Raw genomic sequence first — 18899 nt, forward strand, 5'->3', positions numbered from 1 at the left:
TGAGATCCTTCCCAGATGCCTTAACGCCCACTCACTTCCTGGGCCATCTGACCTCAGTAAGTCACATGATAGGGTGGGGCTAGGTTTCACAGCGGGTTCACCTGATACCACCTCACAGGGGTTAGGGGTCTACGATGACCTGGATCTTCGTGTGATTAGGGGAGGTTCAATAGGGGGTCCAGGACCCTCTGGGGAGACACTCCCAGAGGGCTTAAATCTGGGACTCCACCTTCTGAAACATCTTCAAGGAATTTAAAGAAGTCCAGATGACATTATCCTTGGGATGCAAGAATATACACCTAAGTGTGTTCCTACAGTCACAATAACTTACCGTATTGTAACGAGTTGTAGATATTTACTTTGTGCCATAATTATTCTGTAAGAGCTTTTGTTTTTAAAATGTAATAATTAAATTAAATCTTAAAAAACCCCCAAAGAAGTCCAGGTGCTTTTCTTTCTGAGCTGCCTAGACGACGACGACCTGGAGGACTGAGAACCTTCACAGACAATCGGAGCAAATAAAGTGTGAGGAGCAGGGCGGAGGAGGAGGAGGAGCAGAGGTCTTCTGTTAATGGTTCCATTTTGGGAATGGAAACCATCTTTCAATGGGCTGAAATTTGACGATATTCCTGCCCCCTTGTGGACTGTGGGGAGGTCGCAGCAGAAGCACACCTGTGGATCTCAACAGGTGTGCTTCTGCTCTCAGCTCTGTGATGTTGATGTTTTCAGGTTTGAGATCCCGGAGCCAAAGCCGGCGGACGCCAATCAGACGGAGGGAGGAGAACAGCCACCCAGCGCTGAACTCAAACGCTTCCGGAAAGAGTTTGTCCAACCTGTTCAGCTCAGGTAGGAAGCGCTCCTGCTACAAGAGACACCTGCTCACACCCGTTCTCTGAGTTTCGTTTACACTCTGCTCGAGTTTGGAATAAATCGAAAACGATGCGACTTTAATTTAGTAATGTCGTCGTCCTCCTCGTCCTCCTGCAGAGTGTTGAATGTTTGTCGCCACTGGGTCGAACATCACTTCTATGATTTTGAGAGAGACCCTCTCCTTCTGAGCGAGATGGAGGACTTCATTGCTTCAGTCAAAGGTACGTACAGGTGTTCAGAAAGGTGCAGCACAGACGATAACGCTTTTTCAAAATTCCGAGTTTTAAAAAGGTCAGCTATTCTTTTCTTACAAGATAAAACTGAATATGAAAACATAAGAGCTTGTAGTCAGTGCAAATGTGTAACAGCTGGAGCAAGGAAATGATGTCAAATGTCGCAGGTAAGGCGATGAAGAAGTGGGTGGAGTCAATCACCAAGATCATCCAGAGGAAGAAGCAGGTCCAGGTGAGCGTGCCGAGTCACAGCATCACCTTCCAGAATTCCCCTCCTCCCATCGAATGGCACATCTGCAAACCCGGAGACACTGAGCACTTCGACCTTATGACCCTGCACCCCATCGAAATCGCCCGCCAGCTCACCCTGCTCGAGTCCGACTTTTACAGGTAACATTCCGCCCTGCGCCTGTCTTGCACCAGCCTGGCACCTGTCCCACTGTTATCTAACCACCGATCTCCACCTGCAGGGCAGTGCAACCGTCTGAGCTGGTCGGTAGCGTCTGGACCAAAGAGGACAAAGAGATCCACTCGCCCAACCTGTTACGGATGATCCGACACACCACCAACCTCACCCTGTGGTTTGAAAAGTAAGCCTTACTTTGGCATGGGCGGGGTCTAGTGTGCGGTAACTAAACTCCACAAGTACGTCAGGCTGATGTCAGCTGTACTTCCTCTGCAGGTGTATCGTAGAGACGGAGAACCTGGAGGAACGCGTCGCTGTCTTTTCCCGGATCATCGAAATCCTACAGGTGTTTCAGGAGCTCAACAATTTCAATGGCGTCCTAGAGGTCGTCAGCGCCATGAACTCTGCACCCGTGTACAGACTGGATCACACCTTTGAGGTAATAATGACCACGAACGTCACTGACATCAGAAGGATCTGAGTTTAAACTGCTGACAGAGAATGTGAGCGTCATCGTGTGTTTGAAGAAGAAGAAATGTCGGTTTATGGTTGCAGCAAATTCCGAGTCGTCAGAGAAAAATCCTGGAGGACGCTCATGAGCTCAGCGAGGACCACTACAAGAAGTACCTGGCTAAACTGCGCTCCATCAACCCCCCCTGCGTCCCCTTCTTTGGTATGATTTCCCTCGGGATTAGTAGTATTATCAGTCAATCAATTTATCAATGACTCATTTCTCACCGATCTCTAATGGATAACTATGCAGCTCGAAGGTCAAATAACTGTATGTGTGTGTGTGACAGGAATCTACCTGACCAACATCCTGAAAACGGAGGAGGGAAACCCCGACTTCCTGCACAGACACGGCAAAGATCTGATCAACTTCAGCAAGAGACGGAAAGTGGCCGAGATCACCGGAGAGATCCAGCAGTACCAGAACCAGCCGTACTGTCTGCGGGTGGAGGGTGACATCAGAGTGAGGACACACCCCCTCACCTTCTGTTCACACACACACACACACACACACACACACACACACACACACACACACACACTTTGGCAACAGTGGGAAGAAAAAACTCCCTTTTAACAGGAAGAAACCTCCAGCAGAACCAGGCTCAGGGAGGGGCGGGGCCATCTGCTGTGATTGGTTGGGGTGAGAGAAGGAAAACAGGATAAAGACATGCTGTGGAAGAGAGACAGAGGTTAATAACAGATATGATTCAATGCAGAGAGGTCTGTTAACACATAGTGAGTGAAGAAGAAACACCCAGTGCATCATGGGAATCCCCGGCAGCCTACGTCTATTGCAGCATCACTAAGGGAGGATTCAGGGTCACCTGGTCCAGCCCTAACTATATGCTTTAGCAAAAAGGAAATAATAATAATAAACTTTATTTATAAAGCACACTTAAAAACCAAGGGTATGCCAAGGTGCTTAACAAGTAAAATAGAGTATATGAGGAGGATAATAGAAATAGGACCAAAGCAAGTACTAAATATGCAAGCAGATAACTGTCACTAATACATAGGAAAGCAACAGGTACAGAGCAAACAAGAATTTAAATGAGCATAAAAGTGCGTGATATAAAATCATAAAAGAAATATTAACTAGAGGGAAAGGCAAGATTGAATAAGTGTGTTTTTAATCGTGATTTGAACAGTGCAATGGAATCAGATGCGCGGAGGTCGAGAGGAAGGGTGTTCCACAGTACCGGGGCAGCCAGAGCAAACGCACAGTCACCCCGAGACTTCAGTCGAGATCTGGGTTGGGTCAGAAGTAGTTGAGTGGCAGATCTGAGTGTTCTAGCAGGAGTATGTGGTTTGAGAAGTTCACTAAGAAGCTGGTTCCACAGAAGAGGGGCCTGAAAACTGAAGGCTCTGCCTCCCATTCTACTTTTAAATACTCTAGGAACAACAAGTAGGCCTGCAGAGCGAGAGCGAAGTGCTCTAATAGGGTGATATGGTACTACAAGGTCATTAAGATAAGATGGGGCCTGATTATTTAAGACCTTGTATGTGAGAATTCTGGATTTAACAGGAAGCCAATGAAGTGTGGTTGGAGCAGCGGTTGGAGCGTGGTCTTTTGTTGTTGACGTGCATTTGTTTTGTCTTTGTGGAGCAGAAGTTCTTCGAGAACCTGAACCCAATGGGCGACCTGTCGGAGAAGGACTTCAGTGATTATCTCTTCCACAAGTCTCTGGAGATCGAACCTCGCCAGCTCCGATCGGCTCCTCGATTTGTAAGTACGAGCGTGGCGGCACCTTGTCATGTTACATGTTGCATTGCGTGTGACGTGCATGACACTAATCAACTCACCTGCTGCAGGCGAAGAAGTACACCTATCCTCTGAAGTCTCCGGGGATCCGACCCACTTCGGCCCGACCCGGCACCATGAGACATCCGACGCCGCTCCAGAACGAGCCCAGGAAGATCAGCTACAGCCGCATCCCGGACAGCGAGTCCGAGGGGACGCCGGCCTCTGCCCCCAACTCTCCCCGTACCCCCCTGACCCCGCCCCCTGCCTCCGCCGCCTCCGCCGCCTCCAGCTCCACAGATGTGGGCAGCGTGTTTGACTCGCCGCAAGGACCCAGCAGCCCATTCCACTCCAGTAAGACCCGCCCACTCACACTGACACTGAGCCTGCCCACTGATATTATTGAACGCATTGAATGTGACCACCCAACCCTATTGGCTGTCTTTGGGTTGGAACTGTGGCTTCCTGTTTGCTGTCCACCTGTGAGGCCCTAACAGGTCACGGCAGCAGCAGGACCAATCAGACACAAAGTAAGCCTCTTAGTCTGAACGAGGCGGCGACAACCTGCGCTCCGCCCTCGTGCTGCGCTTCAGGACGTTCTTCGCGCGTTTCCTTACGCTCGCCTCCACCATCGCGCCTCCTCTCTGCGCGCTCGCCTCTACCATCGCGCCTCCTTTCCTCGCGCTCTCCTCTACCATCGCGCCTCCTCTCTTCGCGCTCGCCTCTACCATCGCGCCTCCTTTCCTCGCGCTCTCCTCTACCATCGCGCCTCCTTTCCTCGCGCTCTCCTCTACCATCGCGCCTCCTCTACCATCGCGCTCTCCTCTACCATCGCGCCTCCTTTCCTCGCGCTCTCCTCTACCATCGCGCTCTCCTCTACCATCGCGCTCTCCTCTACCATCGCGCCTCCTTTCCTCGCGCTCTCCTCTACCATCGCGCCTCCTCTCTTCGCGCTCGCCTCTACCATCGCGCCTCCTTTCCTCGCGCTCTCCTCTACCATCGCGCCTCCTTTCCTCGCGCTCTCCTCTACCATCGCGCCTCCTTTCCTCGCGCTCCTCCCCACCATCTCGCGTCCACCATCGCGCTCTCTTCGCACTCACCTCTACCATCGCGCCTCCTTTCCTCGCGCTCTCCTCTACCATCGCGCCTCCTTTCCTTGCGCTCCTCCCCACCATCGCGCCTTCACCATCGTGCCTCCTTTCCTCACGCTCCTCCCCCACTATCGTGCCACCTCTTCTCGCGCTCGCCTCCAGCATCGCGCCTCCTTTCCTCGCGCTCGCCTCCACCATCCCGCCTCCTCTCCTTGTGCTTCTCTCCACCATCGCGCCTCCTCCATCGCGTCTCCTTTCCTCATGCTCCTCCCCACCATCGTGCCTCCTTTCCTCACGCTCCTCCCCACCATCGTGCCTCCTTTCCTTGTGCTCCTCCCCACCATCTTGCCTTCACCAACGTGCCTCCTTTCCTCGCGCTCCTTCCCACCATCGTGCCTCCTTTCCTCACGCTCCTTCCCACCATCGTGCCTCCTTTCCTCACGCTCCTTCCCACCATCGCGCCTCCTTTCCTCACGCTCCTTCCCACCATCGCGCCTCCTTTCCTCACGCTCCTTCCCACCATCGCGCCTCCTTTCCTCGCGCTCTCCTCTACCATCGCGCCTCCTTTCCTCGCGCTCCTCCCCACCATCGCGCCTCCTTTCCTTACGCTCGCCTCCACCATCGCGCCTCCTCTCTTCGCGCTCGCCTCTACCATCGCGCCTCCTTTCCTCGCGCTCTCCTCTACCATCGCGCCTCCTTTCCTCGCGCTCCTCCCCACCATCGCGCCTCCTTTCCTTACGCTCGCCTCTATCATCGCGCCTCCTCTCTTCGCGCTCGCCTCTACCATCGCGCCTCCTTTCCTCGCGCTCTCCTCTACCATCGCGCCTCCTTTCCTCGCGCTCCTCCCCACCATCTCGCCTCCACCATCGCGCTCTCTTCGCGCTCGCCTCTACCATCGCGCCTCCTTTCCTCGTGCTCTCCTCCACCATCGCCCCTCCTTTCCTCGCGCTCCTCCCCACCATCTCGCCTCCACCATCGCGCTCTCCTCGTGCTAGCCTCCACCATCGTGCCTCCTTTCCTTGCGCTCCTACCCACCATCTTGCCTTCACCATCGTGCCTCCTTTCCTCGCGCTCCTTCCCACCATCGTGCCTCCTTTCCTCACGCTCCTCCCCACCATCGTGCCTCCTTTCCTTGTGCTTCTCTCCACCATCGCGCCTCCTCCATCGCGCCTCCTTTCCTCATGCTCCTCCCCACCATCGTGCCTCCTTTCCTCACGCTCCTCCCCACCATCGTGCCTCCTTTCCTTGCGCTCCTCCCCACCATCTTGCCTTCACCAACGTGCCTCCTTTCCTCGCGCTCCTTCCCACCATCGTGCCTCCTTTCCTCACGCTCCTTCCCACCATCGCGCCTCCTTTCCTCGCGCTCACCTCCAGCATCGCGCCTCCTCTCCTGGTGCTCCTCTCCACCATCGCGCCTCCTCTCCTGGTGCTCCTCTCCACCATCGCGCCTCCTCTCCTGGTGCTCCTCTCCACCATCGTGCCTCCTTTCCTCACGCTCCTCTCCACCATCGTGCCTCCTTTCCTCACGCTCCTCCCCACCATCGTGCCTCCTTTCCTTGCGCTCCTCCCCACCATCTTGCCTTCACCATCGTGCCTCCTTTCCTCACGCTCCTCCCCACTATCGTGCCACCTCTTCTCGCGCTCGCCTCCAGCATCGCGCCTCCTTTCCTCGCGCTCGCCTCCACCATCGCGCCTCCTCTCCTTGTGCTTCTCTCCACCATCGCGCCTCCTCCATCGCGCCTCCTTTCCTCATGCTCCTCCCCACCATCGTGCCTCCTTTCCTCACGCTCCTCCCCACCATCGTGCCTCCTTTCCTTGCGCTCCTCCCCACCATCTTGCCTTCACCAACGTGCCTCCTTTCCTCGCGCTCCTTCCCACCATCGTGCCTCCTTTCCTCACGCTCCTTCCCACCATCGTGCCTCCTTTCCTTGCGCTCCTCCCCACCATCTTGCCTTCACCATCGTGCCTCCTTTCCTCACGCTCCTCCCCACCATCGCGCTCTCCTCTATCATGCCACCTCTTCTCGCGCTCGCCTCCAGCATCGCGCCTCCTTTCCTCGCGCTCGCTTCCACCATCGCGCCTCCTCTCCTTGTGCTTCTCTCCACCATCGCGCCTCCTCCACCATCGCGCCTCCTTTCCTCATGCTCCTCCCCACCATCGTGCCTCCTTTCCTCACGCTCCTCCCCACCATCGCGCTCTCCTCTATCGTGCCACCTCTTCTCGCGCTCGCCTCCACCATCGCGCCTCCTTTCCTCGCCTCCACATCGCGCCTCCTCTCCTTGTGCTCCTCCCCACCATCTCGCCTCCACCATCGCGCCTCCTTTCCTCGCGCTCGCCTCCACCATCACGCCTCCTCTCCTTGTGCTTCTCTCCACTATCGTGCCTCCTCCACCATCGTGCCTCCTTTCCTCGCGCTCACCTCCAGCATCACACCTCCTCCACCATCGCGCCTCCTCTCCTGGTGCTCCTCTGCACCATCGCGCCTCTTCTCCTTGTGCTCCTCTCCACCATCGCGCCTCCTCCACCATCGTGCCTCCTTTCCTCGCGCTCACCTCCAGCATCGCGCCTCCTCTCCTGGTGCTCCTCTCCACCATCGCGCCTCCTCTCCTGGTGCTCCTCTCCACCATCGCGCCTCCTCTCCTGGTGCTCCTCTCCACCATCGCGCCTCCTTTCCTCGCGCTCACCTCCACCATCGTGCCTCTTCTCCTCATGCTCCTCCCCACCATCGTACCTCCTCTCCTCGCTCTCGCCTCCATCATCGTACCTCCTTTCCTCGCGCTCACCTCCACCATCGTACCTCCTCTCCTCGCTCTCGCCTCCATCATCGTACCTCCTCTCTGCAGGATGATGTCACCACTCCTCTCCCTTCCTCACAGTGTTTCTCCTCTTCACCTGCAGCCTGCGACAGCATCTTTGCTGTGGTGTCTCTGCCGCACGGCCCACGTTAGTATGACCTTCCTGACTCTCCGTACGCCTGCTCCACAGCTCACCTGCGCCCCACACATCACACCTGTCTGTCTCTCACCTGTCTCAGTGTGTTTCAGGTTTCTGTTCCATTGTTATTGATTGCTCATTGGTATAGAGGATATTGATTAGACTTCCTGTTGTGTCTCACCTGTGCATGATGTCACACCCATTGTATTAGTTTGTCTCCATAGAAACTGGCAGCTGTGTTACTGTCTCTGCACCGGCCGAGATGAAAGAAGGCGTCAGGGAAGTTCAGTGAGTTCTGATCCGGCGGCTCGCTCGGACTCTGGCGTCTCTTGTTTCGGGCAGCAGTTGTAGTTTGATGCGTTGGCAGGCTGATGTTGGGCTGCGTAAACTGGGAATTTTCCTCATCCCCATCACCCTTGGGGAAGGAGGGTGCTCTAAGGTGGGGGAGGTAGCTCAGGTCATCTACTAATCCAAGGTTGGTGGTTCGATCCCTGGCTGCTCCTGGCTGCTCCAGGCTGCGTGCCAATTATCCTTCCAAGATACTAAGTTGCTCTCTGACGCATCCATCGGAGTGTGAAGGCCAGAAAAAAGTGAAAGAGGCCTGCTGTAAAAAGACTGGAGTCCATTTTCCAGCTGGATACAGTTGGACTCCAGCGTCTCGTGGTTCAGGCAGCACACGATGGCCGAGGTCTTGGCAGGCTGCTCTCAGGCTGCGTAAACTGGTTTTGGGGACGAGCGTGAGATGTACCGGCTCACCTGAGTCCACTCGTACCTTCCTGGTTCTGTACCTGTTCGCTGGAACAGGACTCGTCTTTGAGTACCTGACGTGCTTGGATGAGTGCGCTGTCTGCTGTTCTTCCATGCACACAGTCACAGTGAATCCTGAAGGGAAGGTTGGAAAGTTCCTCGATCAGCTGAGGGTAACATGGCAGGCAGGCCTGGGACATTCGTCTACCACCTCCACAGCATCCTGAGTAGGGCTGGGTATCGTCACTGATTTCTAGAATCGATTTGGTTCTATTTGAATCTGTGAAGTTTTGCCTCACACAGTCAGAAATATCATAATTCTGATCATTTATCAGTACATATGCACATTTTTATATGTATAAAAAGAAAGCTGACACTTCATCAGAGGTGTGAGCATCACAGCAGATGCCCTTGGTTCAAAGTAACTGAGGATAAAACAGAAAAACGTGAAGCAGAAATGAGCTTCTGGGGTCAGCTTTAGAGGTCCGCCACATTGAAAGGAGTCAGTTTAGGTGGTTCATGCGACCAGGATACCTGTCCTAGGTCAGGTTTCAGTCCCCAGGTAAACCCTGGAGAGATGACTGGTCAGTGTCTGTTGAGACCGCTGCACTGGACGGATGATCTTACTTTTATTTTGGTTTTTTAAGAAATTCTAACTTTTGAATTAAGTACAGGGCTCTAGACTAACTTGTTGCCGTGGTTACACTGGTTACACTAACTTGTTTTCTTATGTGCACCAGCACAAAAGTTAGTTGCGCCCAAGTTTTTCAACCGCATCACTTAACCCCGCCTTTTTACATGTTCCAACTGCTGTCCATACAGACAATATTGATTTGTAAATGATTAACTATCAATCTTGTCAACACAAAGTGCTTTATTTGGAGCACATTTCTGCAAGAAGGATAAGTTCCTGAAAAGGTGCTTGTGCTTAAAGTGCTTTGCCTACAGCAGGGGTGCCCAATCCCGGTCCTCGAGAGCTACCGTCCTGCAGCTTTTAGATGCATCCCTACTCCAACACAGCTGAATCAAATGGTTTGATTACCTCTTCAGCGTGCCATCGTGTTTGGCAAAGGCCTGATAACAAGCCATTCATTTGATTCAGCTGTGTTGGAGTAGGGATGCATCTAAAAGCTGCAGGACGGTAGCTCTCGAGGACCGGGATTGGGCACCCCTGGCCTACAGTATTGCTAAAGAGTGCCAATGTTAAACTTCATCATCATGTCGGCCTCCTGACGACCTGTTTGCTGCTGAAAGGCAGTGAGGAGACACTGGGCGTTTATCGCAGCTTATAATGTGTTCTCTGGATACACTGTGCTTTTCAGCGTTTCACTTTGAAATTTATTAGAAGCAGTCACAAATGCAGTATTGCCGGCCACGGTCTCTCCACACTCGCAACAGTAAATGCAGTGCATCATGTTATCAGCTTCACTGAATCTTTTCCAAAAGTATACACGTTCCTCCTTTTACTCTCAGTGGGCTCTGGCTCGGGGTCCATCGTATGTGGCTCATTATCTGATGCCGTCTCCAGACCGGTGTTAGATGTAAGCTGAGCAATCCATGGCTCCGTGTCAGAGCACTGGCTATGAGTTTCAGACGGATCAGGCCTTAATGAAAACACTATCAATCGTTCTTTTCATCTTTTCTTATTACCCACAGCTACATCCACCTCTGTCAGGCCTAGGCTGCTCACTAAGGTTGGGTATCACTGATTTCTATAATCCATTCGATTCTGATTCACAAGGCCCCGATTCGATTCAATTCAATTTTTCCTCAGACAGTCAGAAATATTATAATTCTGATCATTTATCAGTACTGTGTGAGCATCACAGCAAATGCCTTTGTGTCAAAGTAACTGAGAATAAAACAGAAAAACATTATGGAGATTTTCCTGGCCTGGATTTTTATAGCAGATAACCTTAAAATATCTGCAGTAGATTAAAAACTGAAGAAAACCATGAATCAACATGAAGTGAAGCGGAGTCAAGTTATAGAGGTTTTATTAGACAGCGTTTTGTAATTTGGTATCATTTTAAGTTTAATTTTCTTTGGTATTAAACAGCAGAAATGAGGCTTTGTTCAATTCAGTTCAATTCAATTTTATTTACACAGCGCCAAATCACAACAGCATTCACCTCAAGGCGCTTTATATTGTACAGTAGAGCCTACAATAATAGATACAGAGAAAAACCCAACAATCATATGACCCCCTATGAGCAAGCACTTTGGCGACAGTGGGAAGGAAAAACTCCCTTTTAACTCTCCTGTTATGTTGGTTTCTAGGAACACCAATTATGCTCCTGGGTTAATTTGACCCAGGGCAAATTTACTCATCCAAAAGTGTTAGAAACAATGGCATTGATTATTTTACAATTTTCTTTTATAATTTTGATTTTTTTTTTTTCGTTTTCTGTAGTCATGCAGATGACATGTGAAATCTCTTCTGTGCTGGGTCAATGTGACCCGCAACATAACAGCTCTGAAACCTGACTGAAACTCTTCAAATAAGTCTCTGCAGATGATCTGTTAGCTGTTTGACAGCTACTCTTTCAAGGATGTTTGATATAAAGGAAGGTTGGAGATTGGCCTATAATTAGCTAAGACTGCTGGGTCTAGAGATGCTTTTTGGGTAAAGGTTTAACTACAGCCAGCTTGAAGGCCTGTGGTACATAGCTGATTATTAGAGATAGGTTGATCATATTTAAGATCGAAGCATTAATTAATGGCAGGACTTCTTTGAGCAGTTTTGTAGGAATGGGGTCTAAAAGACACGTTGAAGGTTTGGAGGAAGTAATTATTGAAGTTAACTCAGAAAGATCAATTAGAGAAAAAGAGTCTAACTTAACATCAATGGTACTAAGAGTAGCTGTAGATAATATTACATCTGTGGGATGATTACTGGTAATTTTTTCTCTAATGATAAAAATTTTATTTGTGAAGAAGTTCATGAAGTCATTACTAGTTAACGTTAAAGGGATGGTTGGCTCAAAAGAGCTCTGACTGTTTGTCAGCCTGGCTACAGTGCTGAAGAGAAACCTGGGGTTGTTCTTATTTTCTTCAATCAGTGATGAATAGTAAGATGTTCCGGCTAGGGCAGGGCGATATGGCCAAAAATATTTATCACGATATATATTTGAAACTTTGCGATAACGATATAATTGATGCGAGACAAAATGCAACTCCACAACTTTGCTAGCGCAAAAAACCCCCATCAATGTATTTTCACTTAAACAAGCAGCTGTTTTTTATGTGCATTAAAGCTATATAAAAATTTAACAGTGCAAATGCAAATTCCTTGCTGAAAGTTTAACCAAAAGGCATTTCCAGTAGAAATGGGCTGACATATCCTGAGCATAACCATGTATAATATCCACTGAAGTTAAAAAGACCTGCTTTGCAACATTAAACTGCAGTGTGCCAAATAAAAACGTCAAATACGTATTTTTCAGACAAAAAATTGCACAGGATTATAAGGCACATTAAGCGAAACAAAGCAGTCAGATAAATCAAACTTTATTAAACTCATTCTTCTTGCTTCCTCCACTTCTGTACCATTGATTCATTAATGCTGTATTCTATCACGGCTGCACTATTCCCATGTTGTTGCAGTATATTAATGACTGACCTCGTATTGTGGATGGATTATCTCAGTTGTTCTCCTGACTGAATTTTGGTCCGTTTACAGCATCCTGCCATGCGATTGCATTTGTCTCTAACCATCAGGAACCTTCACGTTAACTTTTATCAAGCGGAAAAGTGTTAGCGTTCATCCTCCAGCTTCACTGTTTATGCTATGCTAACATAGCTGTGTTGCTAGCGATCACGTAGCACATCATTAAATACCAGGTAGCCCAACTTCAGTAACCCTACAAACGTCACTGCTGTTTAGTTTTCTGTCTTCATTTATGTTGGAAGTGATAGCAGAGCTGTACGTTTGAATTTGTTTATAAATCTCTCAGTCAGAACATGCTATATCAGGCTTAGGTAACTAGCGAAACTAGCGAGCTAACTTCCTGCTAACTTCTAACTGTTAAATTTCATAAATCCTGTTTTCATGGATGCCTGAATGTTAAACCTAATTCTTACACCTGGTAAAGCAGCAACACTGATCATTTTATTAAAGATGAAATAATTTAGACAGTTTTTAACTCTCAATGATGCCGCAGTGATCGTTTGACTTTGGACCTGAATGAGACTGAGTTTAGGACCCAGATTACTCCCAGATTTACGAGCACCTTAGACCGACAAATACGGCAATAACGACGGCCCGCTTGCATGTTGTACAAAAAAATGTGCTTTGGTGAGTATCTGACGGACAGACACCAAGCCAGTTCCACATCACTGAAGTTGCAGCATTTTACAAACCAGTTCATCGGTTTCGCTCAATGATGCGCTTTCCCCCTTCTCATTCTCCGTTGCCGCCATGCTTTTTCGGCCATGTGCGTATGAAAACAAAGGCACTGGGCATGCGTGTTTTAGCTATATTCTATCGCGATATTTTATTTTCTCAGCGTTGCCCAACATTATACCGGTATTACCGTGAACTGTATGATATGGCCCAGCCCAAGTTCTGGCTTTGCGGAGGGCTTTCTTATAAAGCAGCAAACTATTTCTCCAGGCTAAATGATGATCTTCTAATTTTGTGATACGCCATTTCCTCTCCAGCTTACGAGTCATCTGCTTTAGGGTAGGGCTGGGCGATATGACCCAAAATTCATATCTCGATATTTTTTAGCTGGATGGCGATATAAGATATATATCTCGATTTTTTTTTTTTAAAGCCATAAAGTAAGAACAAAAAGAGAGTTCTTAGTCAAAGCTGTGTCCCAGATGTCACACAGGCACTTTTATTAACATAGAGCAGATGTACATAAAATTTACTCAAAAATAAATTATGAGCATTTATTAAATAATAATGCTCCATAAATAAAAGAAAACAATGTTGTTTTTGTGCATAACAAAAAGCTCACAATTGTGCAGTCAAAATGTAAACTAAAAGACGAGCACAATAACAAAGACAGATTTCACAGCTGCTCTGTTCCCAACTTGTACTGCGTGACTGACAGCATTGAGTTTGAAATCCGCTTCGCAACCACGTCTCTTAACAGGTGCCATTTATGGTCCTTATACACAGTAGGGTAATATTACGTTGAAGCCCAGTACGTATCACTCCGCGAGGCTCAGCCGTAATGCTCCGACAATCCATCAAGCGGTGCAGCTCCGTAGCTTACCAAAGTCGTACTAAAACATTTTTTGACAGATTGCTGAGCGCCGTGTACCACATAAAATCGGTTCGCGGCCATCAAGCACAACCAGAATTCATACATAAGGCGCGCTGTCAACTTTTGAGAAAATGCAAGGATTTTAGGCTGTGCAGCACCTCTGGGCGGCATGGCGTTAGCGTGGTTAGCTCGTTAGCGTGGTTAGCTAGCTAACACATTGACGCCGTCCAGCCCCATGCACGGGGCGATGCGCAGTAACTCGTTAAAGGAGATTTGCCGTGTCCATCTTGTTGCTTCCTGCAGGTGAAGCGATGGGGGAGGAGGGGGAGTTGTGTTCAGTGAAGGAGAGGCGAGGCCGAGTAACGTAAAGACGAAAGTGGACGAAAGAGAGGCAAACTTGCGGCTCCACAAGTATAATTATAACGTAACATAGACTATATCGATATAAACGATATTGTCAGATCTTATATCTCGTATAAAAATATATCGATATTTTTTAAAAACTCGATATATCGCCCAGCTCTACTTTAGGGTACATGTTTGAGAATTATACCACGGAGTCAGGTACTTCTGATTAGAGACCTTAGTTTTCACTGGAGCTACAGTATCCAGAGTCGTACGTAGTGAGGAGGTAAAATTATTAACAAGCTAATCGACCTCTGTTGGAGTAGCGTTCAGATAGCTGCTCTGCTCTGTGTTGGTACAGGGCATTGGAGATGATAACAGTGGGTGGATTATATTCTTAAACTTAGTTACAGCGCTTTCAGAAAGACATCTACTTTGATAAAGTCTACTTTCCACCGCTGTGTAATCAATTATTGTAAATGTAAATGTTATCAGGAAATGATCAGACAGGAGAGGGTTTTCAGGAAACACTGTTAAATGTTCAGGTTCTATGCCATATGTTAAAACAAGATCTAGAGTGTGATTAAAGTGGTGGGTGGGTTCTTTTACATTTTGAGAGAAGCCAATTGAGTCTAATAACAGATTAAATGCCATGTTGAGGCTGTCATTTTTAGCATCTACATGGATGTTAAAATCACCCACAATAATTATTTTATCTGAGCTCAGAACTAAATTAGATATAAAGTCTGAGAAATCAGACAGAAACTCTGTGTAAGGCCCAGGTGGACGATAGATGATAACAAGTAAGACTGGTTTCTGAGTTTTACAGCTGGGGTGGACGAGGCTAAGCATCAGGCTTTCAAATGAATTAAAAGTCTGTCTTGGTCTTTCGTTGATTAATAGGTTGGTGTGAAAAATTGCTACCACACCGCCCCCTCGCCCTGTGCTTCGAGGTTTCTGGTAGTTAGAATGACTCGGGGGTGTTGATTCGTTTAAACTAACATAATCATCCTGCTGCAACCAGGTTTCTGTAAGGCAGAGTAAATCAATTTGTTGATCAATTATTAAGTCATGTACTAACAGAGACTTGGAGGAGAGAGACCTAATATTTTGGGGGGTTTAATAAATTTGTCCATGTTTCTAGAAATGAGAGCTGCTCCATCCAAAGTGGGATGGATGCCGTCTCTCCTAACAAGACCAGGTTTCCTCCAGAAGGTTTGCCAATTATCTATGAAGCCCACATCGTTTCTGGGACACCACTCAGACAGCCAGCAATTTAAGGAGAACATGCGGCTAAACATGTCACTCCTGGTCTGACTGGGGAGGGGACCAGAGAAAACTACAGAGTCCCACATTGTTTTGGCAAAGTTACACACGATTCAATATTGATTTTAGTGACCTCCGATTGGCGTAACCGGGTGTCATTACTGCCGACGTGAATTATGATTTTACTGAATTTACGTTTACCCTTAGCCAGCAGTTTTAAATTTCCTTCAATGTCGCCTGCTCTGGCCCCTGGAAGACAGTTGACTATGGTTGCCGGTGTCTCTAGCTTCACATGCCCCCGGCGGGTGTGTCGCCGAGTGGGGAAAAACGGTTAGACACATGAACGGGTTGGTGGTGTACCTGGGGCTTCTGTTTTGGACTATGCTTCCTCCTCACCGTCACCCAGCCGCCCTCTTTCCCCAGCTGCTTGGGGTCTGCCGGGGAACAGCTACGCTATCTTCGGCTGCACCAGCTACAGGGGCCTGGCTAGCTATGGGTGAATGAAGGGTGCGAAGCCGAGTCTCCAATTCAGTAATCCTGGCCTCCAGAGCTGCAAATATGCTACATTTGTTACAGATATCACTACTGCTAAAGGAGGCCGAGGAGTAACTAAACATCTGACACAATGAGCAAGAAAGTGCAGGAGGGACAGGTGAAGTAGCCATGGTGCTAACGAGTCGGCTACGAGCTAAGCTAAGTTAGCAAAACAGTAAAGACACAGTGAGTGAATACTTTGGCTATAAGTTAGGTAGTGAGTACACAGAGTGTGCTTTGGATGAAGCACGTGAAGATTATACTATGAAAGAAGAATGTATATAAAAAATTTTAATTAAATTGCTAAGCAGATAAGCTACTCAGAAACACCACTGTGTTTGAGCAGGAACAGGAAGTGATACTCTACCGCAGAGCGAGCGAACACCAAGTGTGACAGCCTTTGTTGCCTACTCACCTCTCTATTGACCTACACTTTCAAACATACACACAAGGCCTACAGGAATATCTGGATTACGGCCAATCAGAGAGGTCCCGCCCCTGACCATCTCTGAATGGTTTAAACCACGATATGTGGATAATGTGTGTCTGTTGTTAATCACATGGAGACTTTCAGAGTTGCTGAGACTTTAAATTTTTTTTTTAGTCGCAGCATTGAGAAATTAGGTCGCATGTGCAACCAAGTTGGTCGCACTCTGGAGCCCTGAAGTACTTAAAGCGTGAAGTTAACGAGCAACAAACCAATCTGCTGCTGGCTGCTGTATGGTTCTCCTGTTCGTTCTCCTGGTTCTAACAGTGTCTATCTGGTCATTTTCAGGGTCCTCTTCGGTCTCCTCCATGGTGAGCTTCAGTCGGGCCTCTGAGGATGTTCCCGTTCCTCCTCCTGTTCCTCCCCGCAGACGACCGGAGTCGGCTCCTGCTGAGTCTTCCCCCTCCAAGGTACCCTCTTTGCTTTAGCCCGAGGAGCTTTTGGACTGCAAGAACGTTTCAGGGTTCCTTCTGTTCTTTGTGTATCACAGAGCAGCAACCACCAAATTCTTAGAACCTGTTTTTAGCTTCAAGCTGTTTATAGTCAAAGGAGCTTGCAAAGAAAAGCATCTGGACTTCTTTAAGTTGCTTGAAGACGTTTCACCTCTCATCCGAGAAGCTTCTTCAGTTCTAAGGTCAAATGGTGGAGAGTCCCAGATATAAACCCAGTGGGAGTTTCCCCCCACAGAGGGACAAAAGGACCCCCTGATGATCCTCTAATCACATGAGCCAAGGTGTGAAACTGGGTGTGGGTCCCAATCAGCCAGAGTTTCAGGTGTGTTCATTGTGAAACCTGGCCCCACCTTATCATGCGAATTCCTGAGGTCAGATGGCCCAGGATGTGAGTGGGCGTTAAGGCGTCTGGGGAGGGATCTCAAAACTGGATTATAGATGGCAGAGAGTTGGTGTCGTAAACCCCCGCCTCTGTTCAAAGATGGTCGCTCACAGTGGACATAGATGCTTCTTTCACTCCTCTTTCAAACCATCTGTCCTCTCTGTCCAAAATGTGAACATTGGTATCCTCGAAAGAGTGACCTTTATCCTTAAGATGCAGATGGACTGCTGAGTCTTGTCCTGTGGAGGTGGCTCTTCTGACCTCAGGAATTCGCATGATAAGGTGGGGCCAGGTTTCACAATGAACTCACCCGAAACTCTGGCTGATTGGGACCCACACCCAGTTTCACACCTTGGCTCAGGCGATTAGAGGATCATCAGGGGGTCCTTTTGTCCCTCTGTGGGGGGAAACTCCCACTAGGTTTATATCTGGGACTCTCCACCATTTGACCTTAGAACTGAAGAAGCTTCTCGGATGAAGGTGAAACGTCTTCAAGTAACTTAAGGAAGTCCAGACGCTTTTCTTTGCAAGCTCCTTTGACTACGATGACCTGGATGACTGAGAACCTTCACAGACATCAAGCTGTTTATAGACCCGGAGGAGCATTTCCTGTGGTTCTGCGGCTTTTCCAGCCCAGACGTGTAACCTCCACCTTGTTGTTGTGGTGTTGCTGTGTCAACCTGGGGTCCGTTCTTCGTACCTCGCTTACTACATCCAAGATCAAATGACACATCCAAGATCAAACCATCGCGCTAACCGTGAGCTCGCTAATCCGGTTCTCCGAACACACCTGTTGTTGACGATTAGTACAGCTGGATGAAGTAATGTGAGATCACTGGGTGGCTTAACAGGGGCTACGCATCGATAGTAGAAACATTGATCGGCAACCCTTTGATTGGTCGGCGAAAATGTCCAGTATTTTTCGGCAGCAGAGCAAGAACTCTTGAGTGAGGGATTTCAGGAGTTTCAGAGTTTAATCAGAACACAAGGGAACACTGCAAAGGCTGCAAAAGCAAGGAGAGAGGGCTGGCAGAAAGTTGCTGACAAATTAAACTCGTAAGTAATTTAATAATAACAATAATAATGGATTGGATCTATATAGCGCTTTTCAAGGCACCCAAAGCGCTTTACAATGCCACTATTCATTCACTCTCACATTCACACACTGGTGGAGGCAGCTACAGGTGTAGCCACAGCTGCCCTGGGGCAGACTGACAGAAGCCAGGCTGCCATATCGCGCCATCGGCCCCTCTGGCCAACACCAGTAGGCGGTAGGGTAGATTTATTATATTATATTATATCCTCTTTCACATTAGAGCCACAACAGGACCCACTAGAACATGGGAACAAGTAAAAGTGAAATATAAGAATATTCTACAGAATGGTAATATTTATCACTTATATTGCTTTTCGTCTCTTGGAAAGAGACCCTGAAATAATCTGTTTGTTTGTTCATAACAGCAACCAAGAAAAGGGCAGAGCAAAAAAAAGACAGGTGGTGGTCCTGCACCCCCTCGTCAACAAGTTGGTTAAGTAAATAATATCCTCACGGGAATATCGATAGCTCTCTATGAGCACACTGTCGCGCTGAGCTAAAGGATCCTGTCTGTCCCGCAATATACGCTGAATTCTGGAAACTCTCCTTATCAATCTTGCACCTTCCTCAATGGGTGGCTCGC

At 48.6% G+C, this 18899-nt stretch overlaps 1 protein-coding gene across 4 annotated transcripts in view; it reads left to right on the forward strand.

The window, feature by feature from the left end:
- The window catches only part of sos1 (son of sevenless homolog 1 (Drosophila)), a 44841-nt gene that overhangs the window by 23168 nt on the left and 2774 nt on the right, over positions 1-18899 (forward strand). For 2 of the 4 annotated variants that reach the window (XM_086297297.1, XM_086297299.1), the window contains exons 12-22: positions 730-846; positions 988-1091; positions 1271-1493; positions 1574-1693; positions 1786-1948; positions 2065-2182; positions 2310-2482; positions 3632-3748; positions 3835-4117; positions 7753-7797; positions 16675-16796. In XM_086297297.1, the coding sequence (XP_086153423.1) occupies positions 730-846; positions 988-1091; positions 1271-1493; positions 1574-1693; positions 1786-1948; positions 2065-2182; positions 2310-2482; positions 3632-3748; positions 3835-4117; positions 7753-7797; positions 16675-16796 (1585 nt within the window). The remainder of the gene's footprint in view (positions 1-729; positions 847-987; positions 1092-1270; positions 1494-1573; positions 1694-1785; positions 1949-2064; positions 2183-2309; positions 2483-3631; positions 3749-3834; positions 4118-7752; positions 7798-16674; positions 16797-18899) is intronic. The other 2 variants (XM_086297298.1, XM_086297300.1) reach the window with 1 other exon arrangement.

Source organism: Aulonocara sp. 'chitande type north' Nkhata Bay, linkage group LG6 (assembly GCF_057382095.1).
Source record: "Aulonocara sp. 'chitande type north' Nkhata Bay isolate Kocher_YH1m ecotype deep benthic linkage group LG6, A_spYH_male_GT1.1, whole genome shotgun sequence".
Lineage (NCBI taxonomy): Eukaryota > Metazoa > Chordata > Actinopteri > Cichliformes > Cichlidae > Aulonocara > Aulonocara sp. 'chitande type north' Nkhata Bay.